This window comes from Temnothorax nylanderi, unplaced genomic scaffold (genome assembly GCF_030848795.1).
Source record: "Temnothorax nylanderi isolate EJ_2023f unplaced genomic scaffold, tnyl_v1.0 TNYL_tig0001_pilon, whole genome shotgun sequence".
Lineage (NCBI taxonomy): Eukaryota > Metazoa > Arthropoda > Insecta > Hymenoptera > Formicidae > Temnothorax > Temnothorax nylanderi.
Window position 1 is genome coordinate 4695885 of NW_027249063.1, and position 20048 is coordinate 4715932.

Here is a 20048-nt window from a genome sequence, read left to right on the forward strand (position 1 = left end):
CGGCGGCCATTGCCAACGATACCAACCGAGGGAATCGTCGAGACCGCTCGTCCCGACCTTTTCTCGTCGTCGCTTCAACTTTGCGCCTCGCTGCGAGCACAGTTTATACGTTTTTCTACGATGTCCCCGACGATATTGATCTCGCGAGAAAGCGTGACGGTGAATCGTCACTCCGGTAGGTGGTCGCTCTTTTCATTTTTATTTCGTCGCGCTTCCGAATTTTTTGCGCCACGGCGAACGCGTAGGTACATTTCGATAAATCGCGTTATTTTTGCGACTGTCCGTACGTCGAATGGTCGCGCGTAGATTCTTGTACGAATAATTATTATACGTGTAATTATTGTGTTACGCATTCAAACATCAACGACTTCGTCGGTATGTACCTATATACCCTTTCCCGCCATGATTCCATTTTGTTTTTCTTTTTATGACTGACCGAGAGTGACGAGGCAGCGTCATACTCGAGATAATTTTTGCCGCGATTATATAAAATATATCGAAGCCTCAGAATTATAAATTCGATACGATGCTCCAGATTTTAAATAGGCAAGAATACATGCCGAACAAATACTACGTTTACGCGAGCGTTACTTCTATAGTAACCAGTACGATAATTCACTCGTTTACGTGGAGTAAATTATCGTAAGTTACTACAAAATCCCGTTTGCGCGAAGGAATTATCGTAAGTTACTACAGATGTAACGCTCGCGTAAACGTAGTAAAAGTCATCAGTCGCGGTTGTCAACGTTCTAATAATGGACGTGTGCGTGTGCGTGTGTCGATGTAGAGACGCACGTGAAACGCATGCTCGTAGAACATTATTCCGAGCATGTAACAGGACGTCACGCGTTCTCGACTCTCGGCGATTTCCTGCGCTCTAGACGTTTACGGCGCCGAAATCGCTCCCCGATATCACCGTCGTGTAACGCGAATCTTCCTGCATTCGAACGAAACGCGCCCCGAGAGGGGCAAATTCTTAAGAAGGGTTGCAGGGAGATTCGTAGCGACACGAGAAGATGAAACGCGTCAAATGTATCAAACAAAAATGTACTTTTATCAGACTACTTTTATGTACAGGACACGTAATTTCAGATCTGTTAATTTATACAAAAATATATAGAATTTGCCTTATCTATAATAATATACAATATTACATGACTGCGTCTATATAATAAATTAATAATTACGTATAATACAAAATTATACAAATGTACTACGTTTTTCGTAAAAAAAAAGACGTCTAGCAAGACGTCACGAACGACGTAAAGATTCAAAAAGGCCGTGTGCTTAATGTAAAGAATCCTTTCTAAATATCACGATATCCGGAATTTCTTGTTTTTCCTGTTAGATATGTAAATACTCCATAAACAGCATTATGCACTTTTTCCTTCGGTATTGTTCGTAGTTATATATCTTGGGGATTGAGGCATAGATGAAGCACAGTTTTCCTATGCGTTCATTATTTCTTCGGAATGTATGACATCTCTTAATTTCATTAGAATATTAGACGGTCGACAAACGTAAGTAAGAAGCGACGAATATCCTGAGGATCTTGTTGATGTTCTCTGTAGTCTTCAAGTCGATGTTATGTCGATTGTCGCCAGACTTGTGCCAAAAGGGCGGAAACGGGGTCGGTATTATATGCAAAATAGGCACGTCTGGAAAGTAGAAAATGCAGTTTTACTGTAGGAACGTGTGCGAAACGATATTCGTGCTTCGCGAATAATTCGGGAAATACTTACCTTTCCTTAGAAAAGGGATATGATCGTCTTCGATATGCGCCTCGAACGAGTACGGTTGAAAGTACCTCTGTTCCGGTTTGCCGTATGAATACGATTCAAATTTTCTCGTTTGAGCTAATTTCTTTTCGATACTGACTAGCAAGGAGTACCACTTCTCGGTGTTTCTGAAGTAATTGTAAAAAGTCGGGTCAGGCGCGCCTATCAAGTCGAGGAGGACCAATATGTCCTGTAGAAAAATTCACATAAATATTAAATAATCACTATACAATAATATTATGTAAATTGGAACTATTTATGTGATACGTCAATACTTCTAATGATATATCTGCATTGATAACGTAAATACGGTACGTACTATTTTATCTAATTCAGAGAAATCGATTCCTTCTCCGTAAGAGGTCCTTCTATTGTGCCATTGTTTAGCTAAGTGTTTAGCACCGTAAATCGAATCGTTCGGACCCCATTCCTCGAACGCTTCTTCCCCATCGAAGAAGATAAACATCAGGCTGACATCCTGCTGTTAGATATAACATGTAACATATATATAAGTATAGATTTTTCCAAGTTTCGTACATATGAGCCGTTGACTCTCGTAATATTCTGCACAACTTACTTGTTTAGTCAAATATTCCCTCATGACAGTTGCCAAATTAATTAGTTGAGCGCATGGCACAGCACTGTCCGTGGCTCCAATAAAGTTCCTCTCTCTTGTATATTTCGAATCGTGATGGCAAGCCAGCGCCAGATATCTTTTTGCATTAGGATTTAATTTTGCTATTATGTTTTCGAACTCCAGCTCGCCAAATACAGGCGTGTTAGCTTTGAATAAATCCGATTCCACTGTCCAACCCAGATTTTCCATTGACCTCTTGATATACTGAAAAAGAAGCATACATTTTTGCTGTTAGTTGTAGATTAGACGTAATGACACTATGACATTAGATGATTAAAACATATTTACATAGACATTTATCGTTGTCATGCTTTTTCCAAATAGAATTTCTTATACAGTGATATTTATTATAAGCTAAATCATATTATAAATGGTATTCAATTCCGAAATTCTCATTCCAATTTTCATTTATGACAGGATTCAAATACATATATGAACGAAATGCTTATGTTTGATTTCGTAATGTGATGGTTGCACAATATTTAATTGTCAACATCGAGTCTTACGTTCGCTGTTTTAATTTAAAATATTCTGTTCACACACATTTACAATATTTTTCACGTTTTTACAAAGTACGTGGAATTTTACATATTATGTAAAAATTAGTTTTTTTTTAATTATGTTATTCAACTTTATCTAACTGTAATGTTATCGAACTTGTCAGCTAAACGTTAATACCGTTATCTTTGTGTTTCATTGTGAGCGCGGAAAATCCAAAGGAATTAACATCATTTTGAAACTCAGTTTCGTGGAAATGAGAAATTCCCGCGCGCTGCTTTTTCCCGTTTGCGCCTTACCTCCTTTACCGTCGCGTGCTCGGCGGTCCCCACGATCCTCACCACGCATATGTTATCCAAGACCTCATTCATGTGGGTGACGTTCGTGAGACCAGACAACGTGGCGACCTGTTCGTTCGTCAGCGAGCCGGGCACGTGATAGTACTGAAAATCACGTAATAATAATGACACTCGTCATAAGTCAGCCGGTGACAGAACGTAACAATGAACTAAAGAGAGACAGAAAGAGGGAGAAAGAGGGAGAGAGGGGGAGGGAGAGAAAGAGCGGCGATGAGCGATGAAAGTAATCGCGGAGGAGGTCTCCTTCCTCCGCGAAGAAGATGGGCGTGCAACGAGGGAAGACGCGGCGTTCGTTTAATACGTTTACATACTTTCTCCCTTGCGAGGGACACCTCCCTCGGGCGGTCTCGCTCGGCCGCGTGCGGTGACACGACGACGGCCAGGAAAAAAATACATAGCGCGATCATATCCGTGCTCCGTGGCAGTCGCGCGTCAACTGTGAACGCAGCGCGATGTAAAAAGGAGCTCCGTTCCTTTCGGCTGAGTTCTCCATCTTTCCTTCCTCTCTCTCCGACGCTTCACCTTACGCCTGTCTCACTTCGAGAAGGGATAATATATTGCGTAAATCATCCTCGCGGATGCGCAGTGGATGAAACGTTGGACCCGCATGCCGAGGAAAGAGGAAAGCGGCATGGCTGCTAGCATCGCGTTGCGTTCGACGGTAGAAGTACAAACAGCTTTTGCGCTGCACTGCCGACGGTGTCAAAGATTCTGTAGTTCTATACGACTCTGGTACGACCTTTCCTAACATCGAGACGCTGATGTTAAGAATTGTGGTTTATTTTATAATGCGAAATATCTGTTGCGTGCGAGCGACATATTAAGATATTATCTGGAGTAACGATTGCAGTAATGGATGTAATAATGCTGGTGGCAATAAACGATGGGGCTTGGATATAGATAATTAAATAAAATATATTGCGACAGAGTAATTGAGCCGTCATCAGATAACGTAGCGTAGAGGCTGGCTGAAAAAAAGACTATACCGTGAAAACAAGTGACGCGAAAGAATTAGCAAGGAAGCGCAATATATGTAGAAAAAATGCGAAACGAAATTAATGGCACACGTCATTTCTTTCACTTCATGAATCTCAATATATGAAATACAGAAGTTAATTTAGGTCGTTCACGATCAAACATAAAGATAATGGTACCAATGTTTATAGCTGATGATAAATTCGATAACGGTAAAAATAAAGTTAGATAAAGTTAAATGACAATTTTAAAAAAGCTTAATTTTACTAACAATTTTTTATCACTCTTGAATGCTTAATTTTCATATTTCCTTCCGTGACTACAAATTTTTAATTTTTATATATACACTCAATTTATTTTCAATTCATGCATTTGAGATCAATTTTTAATTGGGCTGTTACCCTATGCAATGAAAGAGAGAAAGAGCTTGTAGATCAAATTACGTGATTCTTAGTTACAATGGCATTGTGACTGTAAATTTCAACTTTTATTGTAATTCAATCAATAAGGTTGAAACCGACTGTTGGTCAAGTAACAATCGCCACTGTAAAACAGCAATGCACTTAATTATTCGATATGTAGGTAGTCTGATACAGTTATAACGGTGTCTAAATCGTGGTTAACGACTTTTCGCGGTAATTTCGGATTTAACGATCTGGTATGTTCTGATAATTAAGTTATATATATTATGCATGGTATTTTGCGAAACTGTTTCCTGATTTTAAAGCCTTAGCAATTATTACCTTACAACACGCAATTAATTAAAGAATCCGTACGTAAACTCCTTCCCTCTTACAAAGTATATAATTATACCTGGATTATAATATATATATAGCTACACATTTTACGGTATAATTCTCGCAGTATTGCGAAAATCGAAAGATTGAGGACAATGGAGAAATGTCAGATACAAATGCCAACTATATTTGATATATATATTCTGTTATTTATTTTATTATATAAGATCTTATAAATTTTCGCTAATTTTATTTTTTATTTTAGTCTTCTTATACTTGCGTTCATTCCTAAATCTTACTTAACTTCATCACGCAATTACATAACTATATTTAATTTAGATACATTTAAAATTCTTCATACTTTCATAATAATCATAGTTTATATCCTTTTACAAAGTATTGCTGCGTTTGCTCGCTTATAAAGAGCAAATAAAAAATAAACTACGAGGAGAGATAAATTAAAAGAGAAAGTTGAGATGTGTGTGTACGTGTGTGTTTGTTTGTGTGTGCGTGTGTGTGGAACAATCTGTCTGCATGTAGAAATGAAATGCAGAAAGTGAGGAAAAGAGAGCAAGTCCAATTGAGTTCATTTGCTGAAAAATATATCTAAAATAATTGAAATATTTTTCTTTACTTCCTAAAACGTCTTACATAGAGATATCGATGTAATGAACCATACAAAAATCAACATTATCAAAAGAGCTATGTGTTAGACGAACTTCGCGAATCGTTATCGCGTAACGATCCTAGTAGCACCATATATTATATAAACGTTTACGTAGATCGTATACGCCCGAGAAAGTAGCTTTGACCTTTTCAAACCACATTTTTAATTTATTTAATCAAATATTGCATCGTACATCAATAGTTGGATAGATTTTCATTGGAGATACAATTAATATAAAGTGACGCGAAGGAACAAAAAATAATTATGATTTCCCTTCAAATCACTTTTATATCTTAATTGCTCGATGCGTCCAACTGAAATCTATCGTTCCGCTAGGCTCGAAGGTGTTAAAACCAGGTTCGCGGCGCTCAAATATTCTTGCGAAATCGCGATACTTGCTTTTATATACGTATAGTCGGGATATTTATTTAATATTTGGTACTACCAAGGAAGGCGAGAGCGTTCATGAACGTGATGTTTTCGTATTCGTGTCCTTTTTGCGCTTCGCTCGCGCGACTCGACGACAGTTCTCCCTCCTCGGGTGAGAGAAACTTGAGCTTCGTTCGCGTTAAATAAATAATAGTAAACGCGCGGCGCGTCAACGCGAGCCAAGCTTCGCGGATCTAAATTCAATCGACGTGGTCGATCGAATCAGTTACAACGGCCCACGACTGTTTTTACCGAGTTTCATCGAGACGAGTATATAACGTCCGTTAAATCCGCGGCGGTGATCGCGCCCGACTGTGTTTTCCGTCGGGGTCCCTCTCTTTTTTTGCCGTTACCGTGATGAATGAGCCGTCGATGTAACGCACGTTAATGGGGATTCGAGAAAGCTCGGTGAAACCGATCATCGGAGCCCGATGGAAACGCGCGTCTCTCGCGAGCGCGGCGAATTCATCGCCCTCGCGAGCAACACGCGCGGGAAAGATGCGTGAGGGACGATCGATATCTTACTTATCGAACTGGAAAAATACAAAGTAATCTCGCTCCTAAAATGTAAAGTACGCGTATTTTGAGCAACCGTCTCGCGCAAGTCGGCTTTCCCGGGCAACGCAAACGTCCGAAAGACGCGGTAAGAGAGTCCAAAGAAATATTCCCTCATTTCTCGGACTTCTTTTGGACCTCGGGGTCCTTCGGACTTTCGCGCTGCCCGGGTTCTTGCTTCCGGTCGGATGGAGTCAAACGATCGGTCTATCGCGGGAAGAAATAAAGAGCTTGTATTTTGAAAAATCTCATGGCGTGACCATAATCTCGCGTAATATCCGGAGCCACGGATTCTGAATTGCGGGTAAATATAAATTTACGTTTGAGGTCGACGGTACGCGCGATCGTTTCGGATCGATAGATCCTCTGCATCACGAAGCGCGATCGACGGATCGACCTCGGCGGAGTCTCTCGAATTCCGTGTTGAGTACTTTTGGTCCTCGTTCTGCTAAGTGACGCGAATTTTCGTTGCTAGCGACAAGCACTGGCGCGCCCGGGACACTTTCTTTCCATCGATGCCGATCGGCCGAGTTTCTTCAGTAGTTGTAGGGCCCGTACTGGGAACCGTGATAATACGGTCCCGGATACGCCGCCGCCGGTGCCGGATATCCGGCGTACGCGTACTGCTGCTTCTGCGGGTACACTGGAAAAAAACGAAAAGGGAGATTAGACTCGACCTGACTTTGTCCGTGCTTCTGTGATAAAGGAAAAAGGTACGGTTCTCTTAGATAACTGAGGTGGTTAACGTAATTCTTAAACATTCTTATGATATGATCTATTCTGCTACGGTTAGTTTCATGAAAGTCAAAGGATGAAATAGGAACAAATGTTCACTACTTTATAAATGACACTAGATAAAGCGATGGTTTAAATTTACTCCTTTACTTCACAGGCCAAAATGTGTTTACCAAGGTATATGCTACGTACGTCATATGCAATCGTTAACAATATATGTTTAACACGTTGAATTGCTGGATCTAATTCGCTAATTGATACTCCAGTAACGCCGAAATGAAATTTTCACTATTAGATCCATATCTCACTAAGATATTATATAATATAATTAAATTATCCAAAATTATTATGTGTAGTACATTTATTATTTTAAACTATTATATTAATTATATTTACAGAATTACAAATGTTATTTTTTACAAGTTTGATGCATTTTTTGAGTTCGGTAGCGCCGATAATCGATACGGCATTCAACGTGTTAGAGAGTATACGCTTTAATATTAAAAAAATATATTTATTCATGATATAAAGTTGAAAGGACAATGTCGACCTTGATTTTATCGAGGAAATAATTATTTTCTTATTTTATATTTTCTCTTTCATGTCTCTTTCAATCGCCCTTGCCACATCTTCGAATAATTAATCCGCCGGGAAATGCATTTACTGTTCCACAAACTTCTGAGCCGATTTCAAGAAAGACTTTATATCCGGCATTGCGAGACGCGACACATTTGTTCTCCGTCCTGCGTATAAATTGATTCCCAGCATCGATAAGTCAGTGTATGGGGCTGAATGCGCAAACACGGAAATTCCTTTGCGGCTAGAGGTCGGTGGGTGTACGGAACGGAAAATTAGGCAAGTATGTCGCTTTCGAGCGTCTACTTCTGGATATCACTGGTTTTTCCGTTCTTTTGCTCGAAGAAAACAACAATTATCTCACACGAACGTTTATTTCCGCGTGACCAATTTTCTAAAGTTACTTGTAACATCGGACGATGACCGAGGATCGCATTATGCAAAGATTGTAAATAAGATTTTTGCATAAGGAAAGCGATGAGAAGTTGTTTTAAAAAAGAAAGAAATTTTGATGTCGATTAAATTCACGTTTCCGTATATTTATTTTTTAAATAAAGCTCATGGAAAAAGCACGCGAGAAAAATTTTGAAATCTCTTATACATTTTGCTAGTATAATCAATATTTCTGCTACCACAAGTGTATAATTTTGTAAAACAAAACTTCTCATGATTGATCTCTTCAAATGTAAGTGATAGAGAAACGTCCTTATATTGGAAGGAATTTTTACAATGTGCACAAGTGTAACGGGAGGAAAGGTAAATCGCTGAAAATGCTAATCATTCGGTGTTGCGTTTTCTTCCTAAAAATTTCGAAATGCATTTTTATGACGGTGTGCAATTCTGCAACCCGGTCGATCATCCGGAGGAGAACTAGAAAGTTTCCTTCAGGATTAGAGCGTGACAGTGCTCCGATCCGCGGTGGAAACAGAGCGTGAGGCGAACAAGTAAAAGTCTCGCGAGAATGAATATTGGCCGTTACCTTCCACGCGATTATCAGTGGAATTTGATAATCGACCTGGCTAAATCCGTCGCTCGGAATCGATCTCGATCTCGCTTTTTATCCTCAATAATCACCTATCGCTAATGGAACACAATCGTTGCCCGACAATCAGTGGCATTCGTTTTTCATTGATACGTACGCGTTTCCGATCTATTTTCAATAAAAAATGCGGCCTTGGCGGTATTAAGGTATCGAGAGCATAGATGCAAATTTAAATACTGGGCAGACCAGTAATTTTCCGCGCGGCTTCGCTCCTCCGATCATATTAAGCTGTGGGAAAATTGCGTAAAAACCAAATCTAGAATCTCGCCGTGCAATTCGCTGCGATTTCAAGTTAATATTCATCGGAACTAGTTTTGCGCGCGGCCTCGTTTTTCGCGCTCGCGAATTCGCAGCGAAAACTAATGTTTTCGAAACATCACCGGACTCTCTCGCCAGTAGGATTAACATTACATTACTCAAACGGTATGTGGAGAGAGAGAGAGAGAGAGAGAGAGAAAGAGAGAGGGATCGAGATCTTTTTATATACAAGGCGTTATTGGGGTCGAGTCTCTTGGTTTGTGGATATGAGTTATGATTAAGCAATTAGATTAATCTCGTTTGTATGTATCATCATTCAATTAGTTCACGAAACTCTCTTCAACCCCTTGGGTATATATTACAACCGCTTACTAATATATATAATCTGAATATCGGATAAGCTAAATCCTGAAATAATGGGTATTATTTCTTATCCAATATTGTTCCTTCGTAGATGACAGTATCCATAAAATAATACGCCTGATCGCGCTAACAATAATCGTTACGCGCCAATACGGAAGCACTTGTGGTAAACCCCGTACAGCTATTAGATACTTACAAAAAGTAAATAAGACTAGGAAAACCGTTTAACGACATTGCCTGCTTCCGTGTTGACGCTTCTTCTCCTTCGATTGAATCCAGTTAGTATAATGACGAGATCGTTATCCTCGTATCAAGGAACGTGTTCCTTGCGATCAAGCCCGATGATCGTAAACTAAAGTTAGTAGAACCACCTGGTGCACGCGGAATTCGACGTGGCGATTTCGTATCCCGGGCGATTTCTTCCGAGGAAGATTATGATCTCTATTGCAACTTTAATTACAACCATAAAATTGTCCGTGTGACAGTCTCGATGTTTTTTCGAGTGCTTTAAACGGTATCGTTGATATCAACCGCTGTTTGAAATTAAGGCTAAAATTATCGATTTGAGGCTTAAGTCATGTTTATATAAACAAGTACATTACACAATTTAATGATAAAATACATATATTATATCATATTAATATAATGTAACAGAGATCAACGATATTAATGATTTAACGAGCATGTGAATGGAGAATCGACATCGGACTGTCAGAATGTTCGGACGTCGTCAAAAGACGCGGCGTGTCGCATAGCGATCAGGAATTGAAGTAATCGCCAGATAGTACGCCAGTCGAATATTCCGCGCGTAGTCGGCAAAAGCAATAGTGTTAAATATGTACCAGGCATGAGGTACTGCATGTTCATCGCCTCCTCGCGCATTCTCTCGCCCCTCAAGCAAATCGCCGCGGCGCTAAACAAGATCGCGCTGACCAACGACCAACCGACGCCGACCCAAGCGACCACGTACGACCAGTCGTACGAGATTAGCGAGTTATCCTTCAGGACCTAGACAGTTTTTCCCCCGCGTGCCGTGCCGTGCCGTGCCGTGCCGCGCCGCGCCGGGCGTATATAACAAACAAAAAGAAGAGATACGGGGCGAGTTAGTTCGGCCGTTTCATGGTTGTCGTGTCACCTGGCATGATGTACTGAACGTTCTGGGCCTGCTCGCGGGCACGCTCCCTTCTCAGGCAGGATGCCGCGATCAGGAATAGCGTCATTGTACCCAGACACGTAGCCACCCCCAGCCAGGCGAGGTAAAACGACCAGTCGTACCACTGCGCCGCGTTGTCCCTTAAAACCTGCGGGTAAAATTCGGTCAAAATCCGATGCGTATGATTACGCCTGCCACCTCGGTCACGTGGAAGTACTCGATGCGATCAGGTGCCTGGAAGAATCTCTTCGTGATGCAAAATAAGCGAAATTTGTCTATATGTCCATTACGTTTATCATATTCTGCGGTTATTAGTCTGTAAAATCAATTAGCATATTGACTGCAATTATGTCTTCATTTGGAAACTTTTGGTTCTATATACAAGAAAATGTATCCGACAGTACGTGATTTTGTAAAATCAAGCGTACTCTTTTGGAAACTGTTTAATATTAAATTTATTTAATATTTAAGAAATCACCTTTTTCGCTTATCTTGGATAGCAAAATTGGCGTGTGCGCCAAACGTTGATCGGTTGCAGTTGACATTTAGAAAATCGTGCAAATAATTCAGACGACTCAAGGAAACGATGTAAAATCAAGTTGAGGCAATTTAAATAACCAATATTAACATACCGTATAAATTCCTAGTCTTCTGATACGATTGGTGTAACGGTCAACGACAACGTTTTAACGTTTTATAGAGCATTTTGATTACATTATTGTTAACAGAGTTTCAAAAAGTAAAATTGAGTACTTACGTTGCTCCATTGCTGATAATATTCTTCCCCGACGATTTTCTCTTTTTCATAATACTCGACGCCGTGCCACAGGCCCATACCGCCAGCACTTAGCAGGCCTGCACGACATAAACAGATATAGGTCCAGTAATATTACAATAAAGAACTTTTATGAATATTCACGAATTTATGATTCAATCTTCTCACGGTCGCCGTCTAGAAACTTCCTCCGCGTATTTTTATTCGAAATATCATCTATTCGTCTCTAACAAAAAAGTCTTACTTTCTTCATAGACAAACTTTTGCAATAGTCTAATTCGCGAAGAGCAAAACGAAAGAGAATGTCGGATATTTTTGAAAAAAAAAATCAAAAGAGGTGTACTGACAGGCGAATAACATCAGAATTGCCGTGGCCGTGATATTTCCTGGTGATCTTCTCCAGCAACCCACTACTCCCGTCCAGAATGCCGAAAATATCGCGAGAAAGCCGACCATGAATAGAGCTATCACGGATCTCCCCATATCTGCAACAATAATTCAGACCTATTTATATATCTATCACTTCGCACACGCATTACAATAAGAAAACCTGCATCTTCTGTTTCCACATTGACGAGAAATTTATTATGAATATTTTTGTGAAACTATATACATATATTTTTTTTCCCAAATCGTTTGCTGTTATAGACGCGTTCGCTGCCACGTCAGTCGTCAGCGAACTTTCCATTCTCGTCGCATCGGATAGCAACGTGACCGAATTCTGAAGCGTCTATAATCATTCATATTTATAAGAGATATAGTCGTATTGTCTCTCACGTACGATTAACTCTTGCGATGTCGCCTTCGACGTAATATAAACGACATGGTATAAATATACGAATTATTTTCCACATTAAGACATTCCATATTGAATATACTACACGGGAATATATTTTAATTTCTTTTGTATTAAAGTGAGTTTAAGAATTTTTTAAATTGTGATATACGTCAAGTAGTTTACAAACTTTTAACAAACCAAGTCTTTATTTATGAATCTGTTTTATTCCAAACAGAATTTATAATAGAATTATTTGATCAGGTTGCATTAACGATATCGGAAAAATTAATAATGGAAGGAAAAAAGGACATAAATTCAACGTGTGTTCAATTTTAGAAAAATGATCGAACATATGTAAATTTTTTTCTAGTGAAAGTGTGAACGCGTGTGACGAATACTGATTTTTCATCCTGATTTAATGCGACGAAAGACGAAATTTGTTCGATCGCGCTGTACTTACGTAATCGTGCCATTGCGTCGTCGGAGAAGCCCCTCGTTTGATTTTCTTCATCGGGAATGAAATAATCGATATTCATGCAATGCGTCTCCACGGGGCTCAAATAAGTCTCAACTGCAATCAAAACAAAAAACAAATCATGATAGAATATAAGAATGTGATACAATTGCACATTACAAACAGAGTGAATTGTGTGTATATATATATATATATATATATATATATATATATATAAGCTATGAATAACTTTACTTGAAACTTTTTTTATTCTTCTATAATCCGAGCAAGAAAACTTGTGCTCTTCATTTGTATTGCTCGCGTGAAATTGATTAATATCTCTTTAATAATAATCCTTCTCGAGAGATTGTGGATTCGCGAATTGCCTTCATCAATTATGAGAAGTAAGAAACGTTTTACCAAGAAGCGCATATTCCACGCTTAATTGGCTAATCGTCACCGACGTTCTCATTCCACCGGCCGCAAGATACGCGGAGTCAATGTTCATCTAACGGCCGACCTTACGACATCGAGAATCGAGGTGCACTGCATTTCTAAGCGAGATATAAATGCGGAGTCCTGACCCGCGAAATAATATTTTACACCTGCGAAAATGACGACGTTGTAATTTACACCACTTATCTGGGAAATTCATGTCACTTTAAAGAGAAGCCTCTACGTCGAGAGCAAAATGTGGCTCATTGCAGTCCGTTACTAACAATAAATCACGTAAAAATAACAAAAAAAGATTAATTGGAATGGGGCAATCCAACACAAGATATATATTTTTTTAATTAGCCTGAGAATTCGCAGGGTCTTTATTTCGACAACTTCTTTCGCAAATATATACATTTGGGGGGATATTCGGAAGATTTCTGCGTACACAGAATATAAGAATATCTCATCATCTACGATTTCCTGTAGATATATACGTAATGTAATAATGAGCGACCAGTTGCTGATCGTCGTGTCCATTTGTTCTCCGGTTTGCACGCGGAGGAGGTGCGAAGGATCCTTGAAGACGCGTCCATTAGATATCCCCGTGTTCTCGCGGGGAATTTACTACTGGGATTTATCAGCGCTTCCCACAGCCCCGGCCGCGCGCGTCAGGCGAGCGCGCGCCTCGAGAAGCACGCGACCCAGAATGCAGAATACGCTATCGCCGGGCGCGAAGTGTGCGGTATGCTTTTACCTGTATATACTTCGCGCAGCGGGGATTTATCGCGCACGGAGGTCTTTCGGCTCTTTCGCAACGGTACTCCCTCGGCGAATCCTAATCCACGAAACGCCACCTCGGCACGTAGGGAAAAAGGTGTAAAGACTGTAAAGCAATCGCGCTTTCGCGGTCTCTTTCCCTGGCGAACGCACGTCTCGCCTCACGAGCCGAGACAATGACATTGTCTCGAAAACGTGATTCTCCGTGAGCCTTCAGTCAATCAGATCATTGTCGCTAATAGAATTCAGGCAGGACGCAATCTCTTAGAAATTTTGCTCCAGGACTCGAAAGTTTCGCAATCATATTTTAGGCTAAATAATATTTTTTTTTTCAACTATAGATTCATCTCTCTCTCGTCTTTCTCTTTCGATGATTATCTGTTTTTGCTTCATTCTTTAGTTGTAACTGGTTGTGAGTGAAAGTATTTCGTTGAAAAGAACTGCCGAAGCTAAGAAACGGAACAGAATGACGTTTTCGAGTGATTCGATTTTTTTTTCTAATTATGATTTCGCTCAGATCCTTCAGTCAGTTAACGTTCCGTTATTTATCTTAAATGTGAAACGTCCTGCGTTTTCAAAAACTGTTAACGTTTTAACGTTCTCATTAACGAAAATTGTCTCCAAACTTTATAAAGGACACACAAGTTTTTCTTCCATCTGAGGCATATCTGCGTACACATAAAATATACCGGTTGCGAGAATTACTCTACCAATTCGCGGCGCAAAATTCCGTTACCGTAGGGCCGGAAGTGAGTTTTTCCGGAGGAAGAGCCCGGACTTCACGGCCGGCCTCCGCAGGGCGAGACGTACCGTTCGAGATATTTGAGATTCAGGCGACGGACGACGATGCCGCGCGGCGGCCGTTTCCTCGACCCTCTTCGAATCTAGTTTCGCCTAAACGAAACAAGGCGCCATGCCAAGATCGTTGACTCGCGCCTAACTGTACACGCGTTACACTCCTCGCCATTCCGGAAGAGGAGTCGTCGGCGACGGTGGCGATGCCGCGGAGCGACCGGCGGTCGGCGAGGAGGGCTCCCCCCCTCGTGCTTTTCATCGCGCGTCGTCGCGCGATACCGCGAGAGGTAGATAAAAGTCGCCGGACCGGTCGTTGACTGGTTTCTTCGAATTTTTCATGCGTGCACTCTTGCGACCGTACGCGCTGACCTCGATTTTCGGCGCTGGCCGACACGACACCGGTCGCGAGACCGTACAAGAGTGACGCGATACAAAGTCATCCCATAGAAATTCCACGTAACGAAATATTACCTGGTGGTTATCGACAGATATGCCCCCCAGGATGAACAGGATATCTTAAAGTTTGGATTTGTTTCGTAAATATATAGCGGAATAGATATATATTTTTAATAATGTAATACACTTGATATGCTTCGTTCATCAGATATAAAATAGATAATCTCTTTAAGTAATGGGTTAAATAATTAATTGATACGAGAGGGAAAGATATTTTCTGAGAATGTAATTAAACTACATTTCTAAAATGTGTTTAGTATTTTACTGGAATAGCTTCTTTCACGTATTCTTCACAAAATGTCGCGAGAGATAAGATATTTTTTCTTGTTTCTGATTTAAATTGATTAAAGAAATAGATATTGCACATATTTAAAAAAACTAAAATAAAATAGGATCTTTTTTAATTTTTTTTCAACAAGAAAGGGATATTTGCTTTTCCTAAAAGAAAACCGCGTGCGGATAGATTCTTTACAGCAATTCAAAATTATATCATAAATGCATACAAAATATTGATGCATGGATATTCAATATGGAAAAATGCGCGGTTCTTTTAATTTTTCACTTAACATTTCACGCGAGATCGACCGCGGATTTGTTTGGGATTCTTCCCGATGCAAAGGTCAAGCCGCAATCATGCGTCCCTAATAAATCGAAGCCGCCGGAAGCGGGTCGCCGGAAGAAAACGGCATGCCGAAACCGATAAGGTGTCCTCGGCGAACGGCATCGGTCGGTGAACGGTACCGCGATACACGAGCGATGCACACCGATCATTTCGATTGTTTTCCGGCCGAGCGACGAGAACAAACTCTCGCCCAACGATTTCTTCGCTCGCGGACTGCCGCGGATCGGTACCGACCGATAGAATCGATTCTCACCGATCCGGCCTCGATACGCTCGCCTTCTCCTCGCTGTTTTTTTCTGGTCCCACGATACCCGCCGAACAGGTATACCTACACGTACCGGCCTGGCGCGAGCGTATTTTCGTTCGCGAATCCGGTGAGAAGGCATTGTCTCCGCCGCTTTCAGCATCCCGCTTCGTCAGATCGTATTTTATCCGAATCGGATCGTCTGGCTCGATCGTTAACCCTATAGTCGTCGTCTATTACGACTATTAATCTGGGATCTGGGACTAGTTCAGGTCTCTTGAGGACACCGGCGTTATGTAGGGTAATGAGGGCGATTACTCTCGTGTCCAACTAATCTGGTAATGGAGACAAGGCGACTTGTCACTTTACCAAGGGAGGTACCGCTACACGTTGTGTAAGAAAGCAACCGATCGTTACGATCTTGACATCCTGACCGTCGGGATTTTGGGACGGCAGTTTCACCTGCTGTCCGCAATTTTTTACGGAGAAGAATTTTGCGCATGCAAAATATTCATGAACATTTTACATGAATATTTTACATGTGCAAAATTCTTCTCCGCTAAAAATTGCAGTAAATTTACATGAACATTTTACAAGTCATCATAAGAAGCTAACGCGGTTTTTACGTTTTGCTTATAAATGAAGTGCGTTATGGAAAATACTTTTAATATCTTTTTCTTTTCGTCGAATATGATCTTTTTCGCTCTCACCATCTTAATATTTCTTGACTCTAATTGCTTGTTGTGATATCGAGTTCATTGTATCGCTCGCCACGCTATAACAACATCTCTATATCAATCTTATATTTTATCTTTATTTTATATACAAATCTAATTCAAGCGCGTCGGAGGACTTAATCTCAATAATTGCTTCATTCGTTTTAAATCGATCCTATCTCGAGAAATCTCGTCCGTAACACATGACATCGACACACTTTCCTCGCGTTCACCTCGGAATTTTACTGAACGTTAACCACTGTTTCCTCCCTACGACGGTTCGCTATTGTGCGAACAACAATGGATTTTATATGACCGTCCTAATGTATGTACGGCCCGCATCCACATGCGGCTAGCCATGGGTACGTTTTCACTTCATAGTGCGCGGCGCGTTTTCCCTTCCCGTTCGAAGAATGCGCAACCTGAAACTTCCGGGAGAACTGGAATCACCTGTACCGCGTACCGGACTTGCAAAAGTATACTCGCACGTATATCTTTCTCTTCATTCTTTTCCTTTTCTCTTCCATTTAATCCCTCGATCGCCGTCTCGAGAATCGATTCGTGTGACTTGCGCGACATTTTCGGAAATCTAATTTCAAATCTCGATTTCACGGAAAATCGCGTGCCTTATCGGATTCAGTATAATATAAGAGATTTAAAATGCCAATCCTGCATGATTCTAAAAATAGAAATTGCTTCAGACGCAGCTTGCATAACTTCAGCGGCCGAAGAGCGAAATATGCTGCTTCGCATTCATGGTTATACATTTTTGTTATTAGAGCGTGATCTAGAATTGGGTCTTATTGCGTCACGTTACATCTTCTACTTTTCGTTATTCGCGTAACACGGTGCGTAAACGCGGCCGACGCGGGCGACCGTTTATTTATGATATTTTTCATCGCTTAGCTAAACCGATTACAGCACAATTTGATTGTACGCCACGCATGCTTCGCGACGCTGACGCTTGCATGGAAATCTCCAATTATTACGTCGTGGAATGAACGTTGCGTGATCATCGAGGCACGTAAAAATCGATTTCACGATCTGTACGACGTAAAAAAAATGACGTTTATCGTATATCGGCATTGTTCTAATTTATTTTAAGAAGATTCTCAGGCACACGCGTTGCAGAAGATAACGCGATGGATTTTGTAAATCTAAAATGTCACTCATTAATAATCAACTTTAAGATTAGAATCGATTTTTCCAATGCTGATTGACTTTAATCAGGGTTCAATTATCCTTCTTTGTTTAGAGACAAAATTTAAAAGAGCAAAGAATGATTGAACTATGATTAAATTTAATCAGCATCGAAGGAACTGGATCCTTAGACAAACCAATTTGATTAATTTATACTTCGTGACCTAGATTTGTATCGGAATTCACTTAATCGGCACATACTTCCTGCGATGAACGTCAAAGTGATTATATGATATTATGGCCATAATCGGGTTAATTGCGTTGATTACGGATTTAATTGACTCGGTAATTCTGAACTATGTATCGTCGCGTTTGATTACGTAAAAATTGCATTTACGTATCATTGCAGTTACGTATCTGATTCCTATAATTGGTTTAATTGTCCGCAAAGACACAGACTTTGTTGGGTTTCTTCATTTATTACCCTAAAAATACCGCGATATCTCGCTGAACATTATACGACATACACCATGCGTCATTACCGTAGAAAGTTTCTAATTGGAAAGGCGTTCCAAGCCATAGAGCGTTATACACGATGCGAAATTACGCACGAAGAGTAGGATTTGATCACATCCTTGTGCGTAACCTGCGTGCTTTTATTCCGGGTTTAAATGCTAGGATTTAAGACACGGAAATAATTGCGTCTCCTTTTTAACACATTCACCGCCACGACGGCGGCGGTCACCGGTGGCTGTCACTAAGTTTCTTTTTTTTGCTTATACTTTGTCGGTCATCAGTGACTGTCAAATAAATATAATATCTGCAATCATCTTTGCAAATCATATTTGCAACTTAATACTATAACTGAAGGAATACTATTGCATATTTTAAAAGAGCAGTCGAGAGACGCCACGTCAAATTTTATACTTAATATTTCAACATATATTTTTGCTTCTCTCTTTCTGTACGCAGTTAAACAACTTAAATACAGAATTTTTAACGTGATTTCATTTGATAACAACTAACAGCTGCTTTTTTCACGATATACTACTGATGGAACTATATTTCGGCTTGTTTACGTTTAGCCTGCAAACGACGGCCATTCACATTTGACATTTCCGAGAGTGTCAGCTGGCAACTGATGGCAAGCCGACGTGTTGGGCGGCAGTGTGGTCTAGTGGTAGAGCGCCAGACTCGTAATCTGAGGAACCAGGTTCGAGTCCACTAGAGCCATGGAAAATTTTTTCCGAAAGCTGCGCCCCTCCGTGCAAGATTCAGGCCCTTGTGCGGAGCAAACTGGGCTCCGTCTTTCGGCAAGAGACGTTAAGCCGTTGGTCCGAATCTCGTCTAATTTATGTTTTCTATATTAATCGGTAACGATTCGGTAACGATTGTGCATGCGCCACAGGGTTCCTCCATTCCCGGGGCTAAGGCCAAGGCCTCGTCGATCTCTTCAATTGTTATTTCTCCCTTTTCTATTTTTTTTTCTAAATTTTTGCCAGTTGAATTTCTTCGTTTGTCAAAACTAATTTTTTTTATTCATCTCTTCCAAATTTTCCTTTTCCTTAAGTACGATAGTACGATGATGAACAACTTTTGCCAAAAGTGATAGGTTTTATTTTTTATATCGAAAAAAGGAACTCTCCTGAATCGATTAAGCCTAGAAAAAAGATAATTCACCGTCCCGTTCTCAAGATATTTAATTTTAAAATTAGGTGATTTAAATGATTTTAACATTGGTCTAATAGGAAAAGAGGTTATTTTCCTATGAATAACACGAGTTTGCGAAAAATCTTTTGCCAAAAATGTCTGAACAATATATATCGATGGAAAGAGGACACTGTGAGGAAGCCTATAGTTGAAGGTGAACACGATCCACCGTACAGTTTTTTTTAAATTAATAATTAAAGTTGAAAACTAGTCAAGCGACGCGTTAACACACACACTTTATTTAATCTATTTCAGGCAAAATATTATTCTACAACGTAAAAATTATTTACTAATGGTCTTTTTACGTCGTTACGAAGCTTTGCGATGCGTTATTCTATTTTTTTATAATCATAAAAATAACAAAATTATAAACATTGTTTT

At 40.2% G+C, this 20048-nt stretch overlaps 2 protein-coding genes across 3 annotated transcripts in view; both read right to left on the reverse strand.

Annotated features, from left to right (window-relative positions):
- Window positions 1-1048: 1048 nt before the first annotated feature.
- On the reverse strand, window positions 1049-3825 carry LOC139767620 (glutaminyl-peptide cyclotransferase). The gene is made up of 6 exons (XM_071697076.1): window positions 3584-3825; window positions 3213-3356; window positions 2356-2619; window positions 2098-2259; window positions 1743-1968; window positions 1049-1658 (listed from the first exon to the last, which is right to left on the reverse strand). The coding sequence occupies exons 1-6, from the start codon at window positions 3677-3679 to the stop codon at window positions 1504-1506; spliced, it is 1047 nt and encodes a 348-aa protein (XP_071553177.1). The 5' UTR covers window positions 3680-3825; the 3' UTR covers window positions 1049-1503.
- Window positions 3826-5172: 1347 nt separating this feature from the next.
- LOC139767627 (uncharacterized) overlaps window positions 5173-20048 on the reverse strand; it is a 28650-nt gene continuing 13774 nt past the window's right edge. The window contains exons 3-7 of one of the 2 annotated variants that reach the window (XM_071697088.1): window positions 12776-12886; window positions 11885-12022; window positions 11520-11617; window positions 10452-10617; window positions 5173-7278 (exon numbers count right to left, since the gene is read on the reverse strand). In XM_071697088.1, coding sequence (XP_071553189.1) covers window positions 7172-7278; window positions 10452-10617; window positions 11520-11617; window positions 11885-12022; window positions 12776-12886 — 620 coding nt within the window. In that variant the 3' untranslated portion in view covers window positions 5173-7171. Of the gene's footprint in view, window positions 7279-10451; window positions 10618-10744; window positions 10911-11519; window positions 11618-11884; window positions 12023-12775; window positions 12887-20048 lie in introns of both variants that reach the window. The other variant, XM_071697094.1, reaches the window with a different exon arrangement.

Excerpts from the sequence above, each read along its gene's own strand:
- LOC139767620 (XM_071697076.1), bottom strand. The coding sequence starts at position 3,679 with ATGATCGCGCTATGTATTTTTTTCCTGGCCGTCGTCGTGTCACCGCAC. Across the intron at positions 2,260-2,355 it reads GGGAATATTTGACTAAACAA|CAGGATGTCAGCCTGATGTT; the intron begins GTAAGTTGTGCA and ends TATATCTAACAG. Across the intron at positions 1,659-1,742 it reads TATCCCTTTTCTAAGGAAAG|ACGTGCCTATTTTGCATATA; the intron begins GTAAGTATTTCC and ends TCTACTTTCCAG.